General features: G+C 38.8%; 3 protein-coding genes across 3 annotated transcripts; all 3 read left to right on the top strand.

Moving 5' to 3' along the window:
* Window positions 1-1,537: 1,537 nt before the first annotated feature.
* Window positions 1,538-5,514, top strand: MELLADRAFT_85432 (uncharacterized protein; the record flags this gene model as incomplete). The annotated part of the gene is made up of 7 exons (XM_007408866.1): window positions 1,538-1,802; window positions 1,895-2,100; window positions 2,171-2,283; window positions 2,472-2,988; window positions 3,055-4,066; window positions 4,131-5,041; window positions 5,116-5,514. 7 exons carry the CDS (start codon window positions 1,538-1,540, stop codon window positions 5,512-5,514), a joined length of 3,423 nt encoding a protein of 1,140 aa, XP_007408928.1.
* Window positions 5,515-7,813: 2,299 nt separating this feature from the next.
* MELLADRAFT_105573 (uncharacterized protein) lies at window positions 7,814-8,701 on the top strand (the record flags this gene model as incomplete). The annotated part of the gene is made up of 4 exons (XM_007408867.1): window positions 7,814-8,044; window positions 8,125-8,353; window positions 8,453-8,544; window positions 8,636-8,701. The coding sequence occupies 4 exons, from the start codon at window positions 7,814-7,816 to the stop codon at window positions 8,699-8,701; spliced, it is 618 nt and encodes a 205-aa protein (XP_007408929.1).
* A 1,076-nt stretch (window positions 8,702-9,777) lies between these two features.
* Window positions 9,778-12,397, top strand: MELLADRAFT_77518 (uncharacterized protein; the record flags this gene model as incomplete). The annotated part of the gene is made up of 10 exons (XM_007408868.1): window positions 9,778-9,929; window positions 10,145-10,174; window positions 10,289-10,386; window positions 10,520-10,536; window positions 10,649-10,735; window positions 10,825-10,934; window positions 11,013-11,111; window positions 11,205-11,510; window positions 11,645-11,728; window positions 11,828-12,397. 10 exons carry the CDS (start codon window positions 9,819-9,821, stop codon window positions 12,395-12,397), a joined length of 1,512 nt encoding a protein of 503 aa, XP_007408930.1.
* Window positions 12,398-18,230: the final 5,833 nt, after the last annotated feature.

Here is an 18,230-nt window from a genome sequence, read left to right on the forward strand (position 1 = left end):
TGACATCAAAAGCAACCTCACATTTTCAGTTGCCATCAAGTGGTCGCCTAAGTTTCCATATGCTGGTCTGAAGACCCCGATATCTTGGGAATTCTTGAAAGTTGACAGTAGCTTTCCTGGCCCGCTAGCAACCAAGCCCCACATGTAGATCATGTGAGCTTCATCAACTACCTTCAGGACGAGTTGACACTGGAAGCTGATACTATTATATATTGCTTCGAAGGCTTCAGAGTTTAAGAAGATCTCCGGACCCTGATAATATCAGTAGATGTTATATTAGCAAATCATTCTTGATGAATTATAGGTACATCCTTGTATCTCACCAAGTAAATAAAGCGGTAACATCCTTTTTTGAGTCGTTGGATTGTTTCATCAGTCATACTCCTCTTGGTCAAGTTGATTGCCGAGATACGACCTTCTTTCTCCAAGACCTGATTGTCTCCAAGCGAATCGAGAGGGTTCAAGACCATAACTACAGGTAATTGTGATTCATCGAATAGATAGTAATACATCTCCGCAATTCTTGTTTTTCCGTACCCAGTCGCAGCTAGCAGAAAGGTGTTATCGCCATTGATCAGGCAGACAACAGCCTTGACTTGGAGGCTTTTAGGCTCTACTCCGAAAATCTCTCTGAAGCGCTTGGTAACGTAGTCTGCTTGTTCTTCAAGGTTCATGCCTTGCAATGCAAGTGGTAACGGAGGCTTGTTTTGGCGTAGCAGATCGTTCGATGTCAAAGTTGGTGCGCTATGTTTAGCCGCCACCAGGCTCTCCGCCTGTATTCGATTGGCTCTTGTCTGCATGGCCACTGGATTTCTGATGAAGATGTGAATTGGATGAAAAAAAAGACTCGCAGGAATCTTTCATCAATCAATCTTATTATCTCGGTTTGGCTCTTGGGTTTCAAAAGACCTCTTGTAAACCATCATTGGTTTCTGCCCAAATGGTAAAAGATCGTGGTCATTGGTGTAATGTCTTTGACCGCAGTTGGTTTTTGAAAATCAAGATTTCGTTTTTTGGATGGCAATAGAAACTTGAGCATGGCTCAAGTTACGGAAGATCTGAATGGAGGGTCTGGTCCGCAAGAGGCCAGACTTTTATTTCTCAAAAGGAAAATTGAAAAGCTTTCGTGTAACGAAAGTTTTCTATTGAGAGCTTTTCTCCTCTATTAAACTCAATGACCGCTCACGCCACGAAAGTCACATTTGGCGTAAGTAGGACCCCGGAATGCCCCCATAAAGGGTAGTCTAGTAGAAAAGTCCCTTTTGAGCTCCCGCGGAGCTACACTTCATGGGTTTATACCCATCTCTAATTAAAATCAAATTTCTGACTTTGGTTATTGCCAGCCTTTCGAGTCTTTGACAAGTACTTGTACTTTGTGACATGAAGGCTGACACTTGGATTGTGAAACGTTGTGAAATGCCGAGGTCGATTGAGCTTGAGGCTGGAGCAAGAGACCTTTCATAAGAGATTGTATATGATTTGCTTGTACTTCTTTGTTTTCTTGTTGACCGAGAAATTTTTATTTCAATCATCAAAGATGTCTACGCCTTCAAATGAAATATCTAATGTCTCAACATCAACGACTTTGCGCACTGCCAAACAAAAACTATTGGCTGAGCGAGCTGCCAATAAAGATGCCAAAAAACGCAAGGATTGCCCGTTGAAAACGGATGATGATCAAAACTGCCCAGAATGTGCCTTTACAAAGGATGGACCTGACCAATGGTTACACTGCCATTGTGGAAACTCGGTCAAAATGATACACGGTAGGATTCACTATGCCAAAGCCCATTGGGAGTCAAGTAAGTCATCGGTTCCTAAAGCCAATAGATCTTCGTTGATTGTCCACTGATGAACCAACATAATTTTTCATGTTTTGATTGTCTTCAAATAGTAACTTGTAAGACAGCAACAGCAAAGCTTCGACGGGCTGTAGATCGACCAAAAAGTCTTAATAGTTCAAACAACCAGCCACAAGTTTTTGACGTCCGATGTGCAGGCCTGACTGACAAGACATGGCTGCGTCCAGGTCAACAACCTATATTGACATGTATCCAGCATTCCTGCACGGCTTATCACGGATATCCACCGAGGTTTACTGTATGTCTCCAAATGTTTAAAACCCCGCTAGAGAGCTCGCTGTCCGATATCCAGAAGCATGAGCTTCAAGAAGAGCTCTTGTCGCTTTCCACATGGATCATCAGGCGTGATGGAAGTCAGGGTTCGATTCATTCCACCAAATGTACACAGCGAGTTTCAACCCTCGATTCTGGGGCTGTTGAGGTCTGTGTGCCTTGCTTGGAGCTCAAGAAATCTTCATCATTAAGCAAAGCTATCACTCGAGGCTACGCATCGGATGATACACTCAGATTTGTTGCAAAAAATTTCATGGATAGGGGTCCATTCCACGAACTTCTTTTACGCTATACTGAGCTACAGCAGTTGATTCAATCAGTCGAACGATCAACAAGAGCTGGCGACCTAGAGTTCTGGACAACTTTTGGTGTCCACGCCCGGGCTGGACTGTTTAAAGATGTCCCAATGCTTCGAGCAGTAGCAGAGGGAGTTGCCATTCGGGCTGAAAGGGAAGCAAAAGGCTTAACAACTCGTGGAATGCCATTCAACGAGTACCTCGACAACATGCTTACAACTGCAGGAGCATACTCCAAAGGTGCTTCTGAGCTATTTCGCGCAAACCTTGCTGGACGCTCATCTTGTGGCTTTCGCTTACAATGCCAACGGATTGGTGCTCGGATGCACGATAAATTTCACATCGATAATGTGCTTCCGGTAGTTGCTTGGCTTGAGCGATACGGATACAGTGGGCCAGTATCAGCAGGAACAGACCAGACGGTATGCGTGAAGGCGCTTCGTTACAACAACAGCTGTTTGGTTGGTGTAGAAGGTGGTGATGTCGAAGTTTCCAATCTCGAACACCTAGAGAAGTTGGTGGAGCATGCAGTTCAAGGAGATCACCTGTGTAAGAAGGTCAGTCTTCTTTCTTTGGTGAGATTCAACTTTCAAACTTCACTTCCAGATTTAAGTTGACAACAGCTACCTTTATCTCAGATTCGAGCATACACTCTACAGGTCCCTCTTCCGAACGTTCCTACATTTGTGGTGGCTTTGATTTCTAGTCGTGAGGATGAGTCTGCTGAGGATATCAAGGCTCAGCACCTTCAGTTCATTGATCTACTTGAATCTGTTGGAATTCGACTCATCTCGTTGGGGTCTGATGGTGCAGCATCTGAAGTGCTCGCACAAGAGTTACTTGTCAACTCGGCGACAGAACATTTGGAGTTCTCAGCTCCCAAACTCAGTGTCAACATACGTGTTCCACTTCTAGGGGCCTCGAAACGACCAGTTGTAGTAGTACAAGATCCTAAACATGCTAGGAAGACAGCTTCAAATCAACTACTTTCTGGGGCGCGTTTCTTAGCTTTTGGACGATTCAACGTCAACCTTGACCAGCTCCTCACTTTGCTCCAAACTGAAGAGTGCCCACTTGGCTATAAAGATGTATTAAATACAGATAAGCAAGATGATGGGCGAGCTTACCGAACTTTCAGCGAGGACACTTTCAAGGCTGCTTGTGCACAGCCAGATTGTCTTGGTCTGGTATTGTATCTCTACATATTTGGCGAGCTTGTTGATTCTTGGTTGAACCAGAGCATGCCACACCGAGAAAGGATTATTTCAAGTTATACGGCAGTCTTTTTTGTACGAAAGTGGAAGGCATATCTACTCAAACGTCAAAAGGAATCAGGGAGCTTGATGAATTTATCCTCAAACTGTATCTCACATCAAAGCATCCGAATATTTGAAAAGCTTGGTGAGAGTCTCTTGGGACTCATCATTTCTCACCGTGACCACTACCCTACGCACCCGCTAATGCCCTGGAAACATGGCACTGAGTGTTGTGAGCACATCTTTGGATGGATGCGGGTAATTTCTCCAACTTTTACTGTATTAGACGCAAGGCAGATGATGCCAAAGATATTTGCTGTGATAAAGAGCATCATGAGTGGGCATATCACATTACCCATGAGTGAGAATCTGCACGCAGGTAAGTTTTCTAACCAGAGTCTGCTTGTGTTTGTTATAAAGCTAATCAGAGTCTAATTTAATAGGCTACAAACACGATTTCTCACCCAATAACACTCACGATTTCAGCTACATCCTCAGTCAGTATCCCAGCAACAGCGAAATCAATGAACTACTTGAGCTCGCGGAATCTCGGGCAGAAGAACTAGCAGCTTTTTCTGGCATGACAACAAACAATTCAGCAGCACCACTCAACAACTTCACATCTGAGGAGGCCTGTGGTGAACATGAGCTTGATGTATCTGTATCAATACACAAACGATCTTACCTGAACTATCCTTTTGAACCTGAAACAATCACTGTTGAACAGGCATTAGAAACTGCAGCGGGATTGACAAGCCAGCACCAAGAAACCGATGTACTGATGTCTCAAATAACTGTGAACTTGGAAGCTCTAGCACTCGAAGTCCCCACCGATAACATGATACAACAGACTACAACCAATCAGCTACTAGAACCATATGTGACTCCTTCGACTACGTCAGAAGCTCTGGTGAAATCAGATGGGACTTTGCACATTGACCAAATGCTGTCCAAAAGACACGCACATGACAGTCAAGTCAAAAATCATCACGGTCCAGAGAAACCACGTATCACATCAAAAGATTTACCTGTCCCGCAGTACGATCCAGACACCGGCCACGAAGTTTTGTTGCCGAGTCAATACAGTAAAGCAGTTTCCTTCTTCTGGCGTTCGCACGAGGATCCAGAGTACGGTGAAGCCCGTAAACATCGGTGGAGAACCCTTGGAAAGCGCAAGTCGCGTGAACTAACAAACAAGCAACCTGACATAAATGTTGCAGAATCAGGTGTAGGATCACAAGTCCGGGATGTAGACGAAGTAGATCATAGACCAGATCAAATCTTCGGAATGGGTGCAATAACAGCCACAAATCCTCTTACTAAAAACAAATGGGTTGTAGTTATAAAGCAAGATGTTAGCATCAATTTTCATATTCAGTTAAATGTTTTCTACATACTGATGTCGTATTTGCCTCTTTGTTGACTGAGCAGTACTTCTACCTTGGCCAGGTTCTGGCTGTGTTTGAGCATCACTCAGGAAAGCACGCGTGGATTGCAGAGGCTCATTCACGCGAAAAGGTATCCTACATCTCACTTAAGATCTATCAGTACAAGCCAGGTCAAGCAATTATTCAAGCAGCTCATAATGAGGAGCTTCCGAATGAATTTACCTTCAGTCATCTTCCTGCAAAATATATTGCGTACATCTTCACACCACAACATGATGAATCAGTCTTCTTGTTACTTGAATCTGGTCATTATCGAGTGCCTTCTTTGCTTGATTATTTGATTGCTAGTCGTCCTGCGTGGCAACGGCTGTTCTCGCCTCAAGGCGTCAAAAAATCTTCTCATAGGCGAATGAGGAAGGCTGTGGAAAACGATTTGTAGTGTTGATGTTTAGTAGACCTATAATTTTTTATGTATTATGATAATAGTCTCATGTGTAGATGACACATGAGAAATCAATAATGGTATGGTCCGAGAGAAATAAAACATCATCAAATTAGACAGAAATATAAAGACTTATAATCAGACTTCTTTGATACTCTGTCAATTGTGTTGATATGCGTGCAATTACTGCCTTGCCTCTAGCTTCTGAGTTATGCGTCGAGCTGATCTCAAGGTTCGAAGCAGACAGGAAAAGCAGTTTGCACACAAATCAAAACAATTTTCAAAGCAACAAAAAGGCTTGAATGCTTTCGGAGTGAATGAAGGTGAATGTATTGTTTGAAGGAGAGAATAGATGCAGAGACTTGGAGCATGTAGGATATGGAACATAGAGGCCGGTTCATCAGATATCAGGAATCGTTATATACTACAAAAAACATATGGAGAGTAGTGCCGACTGGGCAAGTTGGATGTGTTTGAAATTGAATCGACCGAGTCCAATTAAAAAAAACAGGACCCTTTTAAAGAAGAATAGTTCAGATTACATCATTACAGCCCCTGATGTTGCTGGCTGAAACAGGTATCACCCTCGCGATGCTGATGGCTGCTGTGTTTGAGACCACTTGTGTGACTTTCAAGAATCAAGATGGTTCCTTTTTCTGTTTTATTTCGTTTCTATATTCTGGTTTCTCGTTAGTTACAATTCCAAACAGTCCGTTAAACTTGACTCGATTGTCTCATACGTATGCAACAATAGTTCTCTTCATTCGTATTTCGATTAGTCCATTTCACTTTATATTCTAGTTCATTTTGAAAAACGCTAATGCTCGAGAATCCCTGAGCGATGCAAAACAGAGCCTCTGCCTGTGCCAGTCTACCATGTGTTGGACTGCAGCGTTCGGCGCATGATTTGATTTCCTCTGCTCGCATCTGTCTTTGTAATTTCACAGTAGATAAAGCAGTTGTGAAAGGTGTCAAGAAATTCCGAGCAAAACTTAAACCCTCTTAGACCTATGGGCGAAGCCAGGAACGAACTTAGCCGTTTGGCAGGGGCGTAGCTCCGCGGGAGCTCAAAAGGGACTTTTCTACTAGACTACCCTTTATAGGGGCATTCCGGGGTCCTGCGTAAGTCCCTACGCAGGCTCCGGGTTTTACCGCATGCGAGGGACTTTGTTAAGTTCGAACAATCTGTCTCTTTTTTTTCGTCTTTTCTACGCAAATCATGAATCACAAAAGAAATAAAATGTAATAAATAATCGGTTACTTGCTTTGAAAATCTGTTGTATTATTCAATCTCCTAATTCTTGAATTGACAATCTTGATCATACTCTTTTTTCTTTATCAAGAAAATCTCGTTTTGTCGTCAAATTTTGTGGGGTTTCCATTATTTGAAAGACAAAATATTTGTGGGCTTTAATGTTGTTTTTTTATTGTGGTTGTATTACTTGATGATGACATCTGCAATAGTCTAAAACGTTTGTGAAAAGTAAAATATCCTATTTATTGATTGGACTTGGTATCGATTACCTAATCCTTGGAATTAATTCTTCTACGATATTGATCTCATCAAATAAATGGGCTCAGTGCAGGGCACCTGTAGACTTTGCATTCTCCATGAGTCAAGACCGCGACATTTGCAAAAAGGTGAAGGCCACAAAGATCAAGATTGTATGAGAGTCATTTCGGTCTAAGGCTTATGAGGTCAAATATATATGTACATATTGTTGGCCGACCTTTACTTACCATTGATGTTTATGCGTGAGGTTAATTTTTTTTTTGAAATAATTCATCTCCCACAGCTTTGTACTCGGGATCCCTCGTGCCATCGCTGTGTAGGGAAACCACAAGGCACCGGTGCGTGACGAGGCCACAAAGTCAAAGGGCCACATCATGTATGGGAGGAGAATACAGACGCATATTGAAGCGCTTTCTTTTAAAAGTGGGATCCCCCACTTACCCCACCTGTGCCCCTGAACGACAACATACAACCACACCCGGATTGTTGTAGAATTATTGTACATAATGGTTATTCTCTTATCTTCTTTTGGTGGCTTTTTTTTTGTCGTGATGAGCGGATAAACAGCAGTAAAAGTTAGAAATCGGCTTTACCACTGAGTGTACATATAAAATCATCAGAAGAGATATAAATGTATTGGGTTGCTTCAATTCGATCTGCCCCTTTTGATCTCATCGAAATCGTTTCCTATAATTGTGAAAAAAAATAACCCTACCATCCGTCGATAAATAATCCATTTTTTCCTTTTTAAATCTTAACGAACACAACTAAATTATTATCATCATGATTTCTGCACAATTCTTCATCGTTATCTTAGCTTCATTGGCATTTTCTGCCTTCGCAACTCCTATCACACCTTTCAAATCTGATATGACTTATGCTTTTAGTAAAGATATTGATTGGTCTGATGGTAAAATCTATGATTCAAATGGAAATGTAGCTATCACCACTAAGATGTGTGGTGGTGTGATCACTTATATTGTCAATAACACTGCCCAAGCTTTCTTCAAGACAGTAAGTTTGATTTTAAACCTATTGATTTGTTTTGATCGATTCAACAAGTGAAGCTTATTAATCAAACATAAATTTCGTAGCCCCCTAGAAATTGTGATAAGAACGTCGTGGCTCAAGATGAGGATAAAACTACGCTTACCTTACACTACCAATCTATCAAATACACTTTATACGCTTGGACAGTCACACGAGCTGATGGAACCAATTTCGAATGGTTACCATTTAGCCCAAGTACTATAGGTATCAATAGTGTTGAAGGATCGGTCTCACTCTATGGTCAACCTAAGAAAGAAAGTAGCCGAATCTTTAGTAAGTTTATTCGTCATCTTCACTCTAACATCATTCATTAAGGGATAGACAAAAAACAAAGAATAGAAAAGATTGATCGATCGATTTTTGTTCATGTAGTGTGGAAACCGGATGGGTTCCCTCAAGGTGTAATTTCTGGTGACGCATACTCTTTCAATGTTGAAGCACCAGGAGCTGATCGTATTTCACTCGTAAGTCATTTGAATTTCCATCAGCTTTGGGGTTTTTTGATTGAATCTTATAATCTGAATCTGATCGTTTCTGTAACTTTATTCATTTCAGTGGGAAACGCTTGAATTACTTTACTTGCTTGTTGCTCGGAACAGAGATTGTCCATACGCTGTTTAAGGATCTATAATTTGAATGACATTTGATTTCGTATCTTCTACATCCATATTCTTTTGTTTTCTTTCTAAATAGACGCGTTTAGAAAGATTGAAGAATATTTTACCAAGACATATAAATCACGATTTTTGTTTAATTCGAAAAATGTTGCCCTTGTGTGCTACATACATTTGTAGAACACTTGAAAAAAGGTTTTAAAGCAGTCTTTGTTTTTTTGTTTGAAAATCAAAGGGTTCATCATTTAACCAATTGGTCACAGTCTTGTTCTTCACAACACCTTCCAGTTCTATGTGTACAAAGACAATCAAACTCACCAAGCTTGACAAGAATTCCAAGCCAAATCACTCGAATTTGATGTACAAAGCTCAGCCAAGCTTTTTTGAATTCGACTGTGTGTATTCAGTACCCTTTTTTATAATCTTAAACTCACATAAAACCCCTTTTGTCATCAAACGCCAAGTCAACAATCAGCGCTCAAACTGAGAGCTTTCTAGTCAAACCTCTGGAAAACTTTTGACACTCAGATTTAAGCTTGTGGTATATCATTAAGAATGTATGATCATGAAGTTTTAACAAATTGATATGAATTCAAAATTGATCATTTGAAAGGTTTTTATAATCATTTCCTCAGTTTGAATGTATACATAACTTCTTCATGACTTAATGTGAAGTTTTGTTTGAATAAGTTTGTATTTTAATTTTAAAGAGTTTGTTTTTGATTAATTCAAAGGTTTCAATCTAAGAATTAATAGGAGTAAGAGTGTTCAATGAAGAAGAGAGAGTAATTATGCAAGATTAATAGGAGTGAAGTCTAAGATGAGTCAGGTGACTAAAGATGATTACATGTAAATGAGCTCATATGTAGACTGAGTTGAGTTGAGTTGATATGTATTATGTAAACCTTAAAATGACTTCAACAGGAAAACTGAAATCGGATTTAAATTCAAAACTACCATTTACCATTTACCATTTACCAACCACTTCAACTATTCTCAACAAACTACTCTCTACCAACTATTCTCAACCAACTTATCAACCAATCGATTCTCAACAAACTACTCTCTACCAACTATTCTCAACCAACTTATCAACCAATCGATCAATCAATCAATCAATCAAAATGATGGAAGAATTAGATGCAATCACTTCAACTTCACTTCATAATCTAGAAGATAAATTATCTAATTTAGATTTCAGTGAAAAGATGTTAGACCTTTGTTTCATCTTGGACGTACGTACGTTTTTTCTTTTTGATTGGATTTGATTTTGGATCATTTCAATCTATGATATCTTTGCTTGATCGAATCTAAAAAAAGTGTCAAGTTTCAAAACCTTTATAAAGGATTCTTGAACTGACTCTATTTTATTCGTATTACCACCACTTTTTTTATCTTGATGAATCAAATACTCAAAACCTGATGTCATGATTTGTTATTTATTTTATAGACCACAGGAAGTATGGGTAGTTATATAACAGTTTGTTAATTTCAATCTTCAACTTTCCTATCAAACGAAAACCAACAAACCAACAGATGTTTTTTTTGACTTTTGATGATGATATATGAACCAAACAAAACCAAAAAATCATAGGCAGCAACTCAAAATATCGAATTGATTTGTGATGAAATCATTAATTCGGAAAGATTAGCTTCACCTGAATGTCTTAGGATCGGTTTGATTGCTTATCGGTGAGTAATCTTTTTCCAAGTTTTAAATCTATCAATTTATATCCGATCATCGGCAGTTACATAGTTCTGGTAAAGATCTTTGAGTGATGAAAACTGATGTGTGTGTTTTTGGGTTTGGGTTTGGGTTTTATAGTGATCATCCTCCACAGGATATGTTAGTTTGATTAATCCTATTATCCAAGCATTTCTTTTTTCGTACCAGCTTAACTGATCTTAGATTTATGGCAACTTTTTCTGTTTTCTGCTTTTGGTTTGGTTTGAAATAGGTCATATATTACTTTAAAGTTTGATTTCACATCTAATCCTAAAATCGTTCAAGAACATCTCAAATCTCTCTGGGCATCTGGTGGTAAGGAATTTCATGTGTAAACCGATGATCTTCAAACCCGATCACTTTTGATCCAACACACCATATCTTTCGTCTTACTTTACGTTTAGGTGGTGATGGACCTGAAGCTGTTACTGCTGCAATGCATGAAGCTTTAACTTTAGATTGGAGGCCACAGGCTAGTAGGATGGCTGTTCTCATCACTGATGCTCCTCCTCATGTAGGTTGAAGTCTTTGATCAATCTTCTTCTTCTTTCACTTCAACTCTTTATCTGATCTGTTCTTCATGTTCGTTTAGGGAATTGGTGAGTATGGTGATGGGTTTAGTAAGGGAGATCCATCAGGTCATGACCCATTAAAACTTGCTCGTACCATGGCTCAGAATGGAATCAGTCTAGTTTGTTCTTTAATTCATTTGATCTGCTTTGATCCAACTTTGATCGTTTTGTTCGGAAAACTAACTGATATCATCAATTTAAACTTCTTTTAGTTTGTTGTAGCTTGCGAACCGGCTTTTTCTGGTTACATGTATTCTAATGATTTTTTCAGAGCAATCACTAACATCACCTCAGCCATGATGTTACCATTAACGACGGCTAATTTATTACCACATGTGATTGTAGGATCAGCCTTTGAACAAATGGATATGGAAAGATTAGTAAGAGAAGTGGGACATGCAGTGGCTGAACGGGTGGTTGGAGGACAAGAGAGTGTAGATGAAGTGGCTAGAGAGTTACATGAGAAATTGTTGTTGAGGAATGAGAGTACTAAACAATTATTTGTGGAAGATATTTATGTAGGTTTTTTTCAACGTTCTTTTCTCTGTTTTGGGGGTTCTGTTTTCATTTTCTTTTTTACGAGAAGAAGGTCTTGAACTGATCAGACTTTTGGGTGGGTTGAACTTTGGTTTGGTTTTTTGAATGGTCTTAGCGTGATACACCTGAAGCAAGACATAATGTCGAAGTATGGTTGAGTGCACCTGATATTCAGACGGCTAAACCATTACTAAAGAAAGTAAGTCAAAAAGAAGACTTTTCAATCGATTATAATTTAAAGAAAATCAATTGATCAGTTCCAATGCTCAATCAATTAATATTGGTTTTTGTGTTTTAGATTATCGGATCCAGATTTACAGAAAAATATCTACAATCACGTTACACAGCTGCCTTTTCATCTACAAGTTCATCATCTACAAGAGTTTATCCAATCCCATTACCATCAAGAAAGAAAGCGACGAATCCGATGAAGAATCATTCGATGCGTAGACCATCAACGACGAGTACTTCATCAGCTTCTAGACAAGTGATTAGTGATTTCAAAGTCTTTTCGTCTTCTACACCTAGATCGTTTTCAGATGGAAGTTCACCACCTAGGTTTGGCAATCCTAGTGGTAGTGGGAGTGGTAGTCAGGGGAAATCTATCGAAAGCTTTGGTGGGTCTCCATTGAGAGATTCTAGGAGTTGGAATCAGACTCAAGGGTCGGATGAAGATGATGAAGCAGAAGAAGAAGAAGAAGAGAATGATGAAGATCATCGGAATGTGAATGTTGAACCGTCTACTTCGAATTCGAATTCAGATCAATCTCAACCGCAACAAGGCATCGATGTGAGACAAGGATCGATTTCGTTTGATCAAGCTCGTAGGATTACCACTTCGGCTGCTTGGAGAACGATTAGAACATGATTTTGGCTTTTTTTTGATGATTTTTTTGGATTTGGAAAAAAAAATCATTGGGTGTTTTTATTTTTTTATTTTCCTTCTTCTTCTCGTTTCTTTCATTTGATTTTTGTTTGAGTCTTGGTTTTGGAATTTATTTATTTTTGTTTGAGAAAGTTTAGGTATTCTGAGGGTTTCTTTGAACAATTTAAATAATTATATATATGTGTTTGTCTCTGTGTCTGTGTGTGATTGTGTCTGTGTGTGATTGTGTCTGTGTGTGATTGTGTCTGTGTGTGATTGTGTCTGTGTGTGATTGTGATTGTGATATTGATTGTGATTGTGATTGTGTGTGATTGAGTCTTAAAGTGAAAGAATTGGTTTAGAAGACAAAATAAGGTTGATCAACATATTTGAGTGAATTATATGATGTAAAAAAACAAATTGATTGGAATCTTGATTTGATCTATTTATTGAAAACAATAAAATTAAAATTAAAGGTATATTATTTTTGATCAATGAAAAATAGGTGTCTTAACTGACTTCTTTTTTGGGGGTTTTGGCTTGAAATGAATGGTAAATCTTGATGGATTGTTCAATGTATGAAATCAAAATCATAAGATCATTTAAGAAGTCCATTTTATCAAACTTGATGGTTTTTCTCTTCTTGAAGGGAGAAAAAACTTTTTGCATTCTTTAATTAAGGCTGGATTCACTTTAAGCAATTGATTTGAAAAGTCACATTCTTCTTGAGCGCTAGAAAAGTGTTTTTTTTCTAAACCAAGATGTGAACTTTGAGATTTTGTGTTTGTATTGGATTATTAACTTTAAGCATACCTGAAGACCTTTGATCCTTTCTTCCTTTCCCAGTTCCAGTTTTCCTTTGTAAGTTCTTCATGATGTCAAACTTCTCTAATTCTAACACTCATGTCTCATTGAATTCATTTTGACCTGCACCACCACCAAAGATACCTCAGATTTTCCAATCTGAGCCTTGAGGTATCCTCAAATGACAATATTCTCAGACGCAATGTCTGAGCAAATGATCTGCGGCCATCTTTGGGGCCCAAGAAAGTCTTGGATGAATTCCACATACACACCGTCTGAGGGAATCTATATCCAAGGATCCCTTTGATTTTCCAATCCAAGGTATCCTTGCTGGCAGTGCTGCAACCATTCTTCTCAAACCCATCATTCAAGCTGGGAAAGAGTACAGTCAGTGACAAAAAGTTTACGTACCACAAGTACATATGTAATCCCAGTCTATGGGCACTTTGTCTCTTGAATAACTTCCTCATACCTCATCCAGAACCTGTCTGAAAATGAAGACTTGTAGCCTGTCGCCCACTCAAAAGGCCTCTATTGTTTTAATGCACCAAGCTGGGGTTCCTGGCACTCAAATTGCCAAGAAACTGGGCCATCCCAAGTTGACTGTCTATACAGCAATTCACAATGACCGCAAAAGACATCAATCAAGACTCAAAAACACTTGGACAACCAAAAAAGTTCTCAAAACGTTGTATACCGAGTGGAAGGCAAACCCTCAGAGCAAGCTTCAGGCTTTGGTTGCATCCATACCTGATCAAATCAAGGCTGTGCTCAAAGCAAAGGGTGGACACACTCCCTGGTAAAAGTGACTGTATTTTAGAGTCTATGTTACAGTTATGAATCCTGAAATTCAAACATACGTACTCTGATGAGTGGCCATCTAGACCATGTAATTTCAGGTATATCAATAGTCAGATGTTGAGTATATATGCTTTTTGAGAGTTGCCCAATAGGCAAGCTATGGTACAGGTATGTATACTTGTTGTCACTGACTGTACATATCTTTGATAACACTAAGAAAAAACCTTGTAGAGGATTCAAGCTCTGAGGAAATGAACACTTTAAGGAAATCCTTGAAGGCTGTGATGTTTGTTTTTGAGTGCCATGTTGAATTGATAAGCTTGTGTCACTGCAAACATTTGTAGGATATAAAGTAGAATCCGGGCACGTGCCCGGATTCTACTTTGTATCCCGTAGTCAAACAACTTCCCTTCAATTGGGTGGGGGAAAATTATTGAACATATAATTAGTCATAAAGGATTAATCAGCGCATACCCAAGTCATAGCTCCCACACTACATATGTGCAGCAGGATGGGTAAATTGGGAGCTATCATGTACATACAGAGCTGCTCACACTACGCCAGATTGCAAATTTACCGCTGAGTTTAGAAAATTAATAAGACATAGAAAATTATACACAAGGTGGAAGGGGTCAAAAAAATGTGGAAAAATAAGGGTTGCATTCCCCTGTGTGTGCCCATAATTTTGCATATTTTTACAGATTTTTACAGCAGCAGTGTATATCAGGTCAGAAACTCAGTTTATGTCCCAAACTGGCAGTCATGGAGGCATTAATCTTGTGATACCAATAAAGTTGTCAATTTTGTGACAACATCTGGAATGTCTGTCCATTCTGAAAGCTACATGTTTAATTTACCAGATACACATTAGAATGAGTGGTGTGTGTCCAAAAATGAAGAAGGTACAGCAATCACCGTCCCCAACAGCAAAGCTAGAAAAGCTTATAAATCTGTTCTGCAAGGGTTTTAGCATCCAAATGGAAACTGTAGATCCAGTATGTGGGTTTCATAATGTGCAACTGCCAAATTGATAAAAAGAAAATAGTTGTATTTGTGAGTGTTGAAAAGTTTCTGCCCAAGCCTGGGTAGTTTTGGACAAAATTTGAGTTTCTGGCCAAATACACCCCAAAATCATTTTTCTATGGAACGACTTCAAAACTCAAGGTAAAAATATGAAAAAATATGCAAAATGATGGGAAATCACAGACTGATTCAACCATAATTTTTTTCAATTTTTTCCTACCTCTCATGCATTGCTGAGAATTTCCTACATCTTGACTTTTCTAAACTCCATGGTAAATTATTGATTTGGTGTAGTGTCAGCTATTGGCTCATCTGAATGAGTGAACCATATGTAATACTAATACCTTCTGTAATTTTTTTCAGTTTGACAAAAGCATTTCAAGAATTGACTACATACACTGACTCATAGCTTCTGTGTAATTTCATCAAGTAAACCTCATGTAACACCCTTTCTGTTACTATTGAATGGTGTCCAGAGTATTGCCTGAGTAGCTATGGAGGTATATGTAGTCAATTTTTAGGAGGATTTTGTCAAACTGGAAAAAGTTACATGATGAATTACATGTGATTTATTTGTTCAGATGAGCAGGGAACTGAGCAGACCTGTATGTACATGATATCTAACAACTTACTCAGCTTGTTGCACATATGTAATGTGGGGTTTATGACTCAGGTGTGCAGTGATCAATACTTTATGACCAATTATACTTCTAATAATGTTCCTCTGCTCAATTGAAGGGAAGTTTTTTGATGTTTACAGTGTGTTCTATTGTAAAAGAAGTGTTTGATCTGGAAATACCATCAGCAGTTAATTTAACAATGTCTGCAAGGCAATGTGTCATTTGAATCAATCTATATTGTCCAACCTACCCAGAACAAGATATGTCCACAGGAGATTCAAAATAACCCCTGCTTTACCTGTTTTTTCAACAAATGTCTGGAGGCCATTGATGGCACCCACTTACCTTGCATCTTCCTGCTTATTGATGTTCTGCTCATTGAAACCAAAAAGAACATCACTCCCAATATATGTCCTAGCAGGGTTTTCATTCAACATGATGTTCACCTTAATTCATGCTGGTTTGAAAGGCTTGCATGTGAATGTGTATGCCCTTTAATGAGATCTTGAAGAACAATGCTTTGGTGTTCCAAATGGTAAGTTAATGTGTCTTTTAAATGCAACAGCAATGGATAATAACCTGTTTTATTTATCTCAGATTCATTCCACATTGCTGATGCATGGTATGCCACCATAAGGTTTGTTAACCCCTTTTTGATCAGTAAAATACCGCTTTAGAGAGTGGCAGCATTTGGTTTTAACACCACAAACAGAAAAGGAGTTGTATAATCATCAACACTTGGCCCTTAAAATTTTGATCAAACAGATTGTTGGGGTTTCAAAGTGAGATTTCTGATTCTTGCATTGATACCCTTCTACCCTCATAAAGTACAAGTTATGATTGTGATTGCATGCATTTATGGGATACAAAGTTAAAGCTGTGTTTTTTTTCCCAGTTTCCCAAATACAGCCAAAAACGCAAACTGGGAAACTGGGAGAACGTGGGAATTTCCCAACACAGCCAAAAACAAAAACTGGGAAACTGGGAAAAAAAATCCCAGATTTAACTTTGTATCCCATAATTGTTTTGAACAATATCATTCAAATAGGATCTGGAAAGGATGGAATTTATGAAAAATACATGTTACAAGAGTGCTTGGAGATGAGGATGGTGGGTAATGGCAGACCAGACTGGGTTGTGCCTAACACTAACAAGCAGAACCAAGCTTCCAAACAAAGAAAGCACCTTGCCAAGTGGAGGTTTTGAGACTATGTTGATGCACCTGTGGTACATAGGAAGGTCTAGATCATCATTTGTAATCAGGACCATTGTAATCCTAACTTTCTTGGCACCATCAAGATCAAATCTTTCAATGTATAAATAAGGCTTGTTTTATGATACACACCCACTAAGACACAAAACTTTGGATAAAATATATTTGAATACAATATATTGAAACTCAACCTGTTCATTTGTTCTCATGTTCAGTTGGCTTCATCTACCTCCTTATCCTCCTTTGATCTGCCGGCTTCAGCCTTAGCCTTGAACCAGTCCCATATTATGGAATGATCCATGTAATGCATAGAAGAATGAGGCTGTATTGTCTTTTATCAATTCATTCACTACCTTGATGAGATGTTTAGGTTGAAGATTCTGGCCACTTTCTTGATTAAAGATCTCCATTGCTTGCTTCTGGCCATTTTGAATGTTGCTCAGACTTGATTTTGGAAATGATGACATTATCATATTTTTCTCCCCCAATTCACCTACTTGATCCACAGCTCAATCAATTGATTCAAATACCAGATTTGAGCCTGTGCTTTGTGAACATTTTGAGGTGGCAGATGAACCTCCATGAATGATTGGGCTCTGTTTGCTAGGTACAAAAAATTGCTCTAGGCTTGCCATTGTCATTTTCAGCCAATGCAATTTGTGTTGAAGATTTGCCAGTCTGTTTCCTAGTTCTTGCTGAATAGATGAAATGAATGAAAGGTACAGTCAATATGATAGAGAACTTACAGAAGTCTTTTTCTTTTGAGAAGACAATGGCCTCAGACAATCAATATTCTCAATATCTGAGTCCTTGTGTGAGTCCTAGATACATGAGATTGATCTTGGTTTAAATACTTGTCAGGTGGATTGTAATAAGATAGGATTTTTTAGTATGATGAGTTTTGAATCAGACTGATTCACATTCAGATGAAAACAAAAACCTACCTCTGTCATTCCCATGCTCATCTAAATCTTTGGGCAATGATATAACATTTTATTTCTTCTTGCTTTGAGTTACAGACCCCTTGTTACCATTGGCTTGTAATTGCTTCCTGGGCATTATCTGTAGGACATCTTGGTATGTTGGAAAACCATTGCTTTGAATTGGCTTGACATCTTTATCACTGTCATAATTATTCAAAGGTTAGAATGCACATATCTTATTCAAAGGGTTAGAACAGATAGGTTCAATAGATAGAGAATGGATGAAAGGTACTTGAGTACCACATCAATGCATTGAGCCCATCAGGCCTTCTCAGCATGCACTCCAACAGTGGTTGTATGAACTCCAGGTGCACCAGAAGATGCCATTATCTTTTTGAAAGCCTTGAAAGTTCACTCCAACTACATATCAAAACACAAAGAGACTCAATAGA

This window comes from Melampsora larici-populina (assembly GCF_000204055.1).
Source record: "Melampsora larici-populina 98AG31 unplaced genomic scaffold MELLAscaffold_14, whole genome shotgun sequence".
NCBI classification, from domain to species: Eukaryota; Fungi; Basidiomycota; class Pucciniomycetes; order Pucciniales; family Melampsoraceae; genus Melampsora; species Melampsora laricis-populina.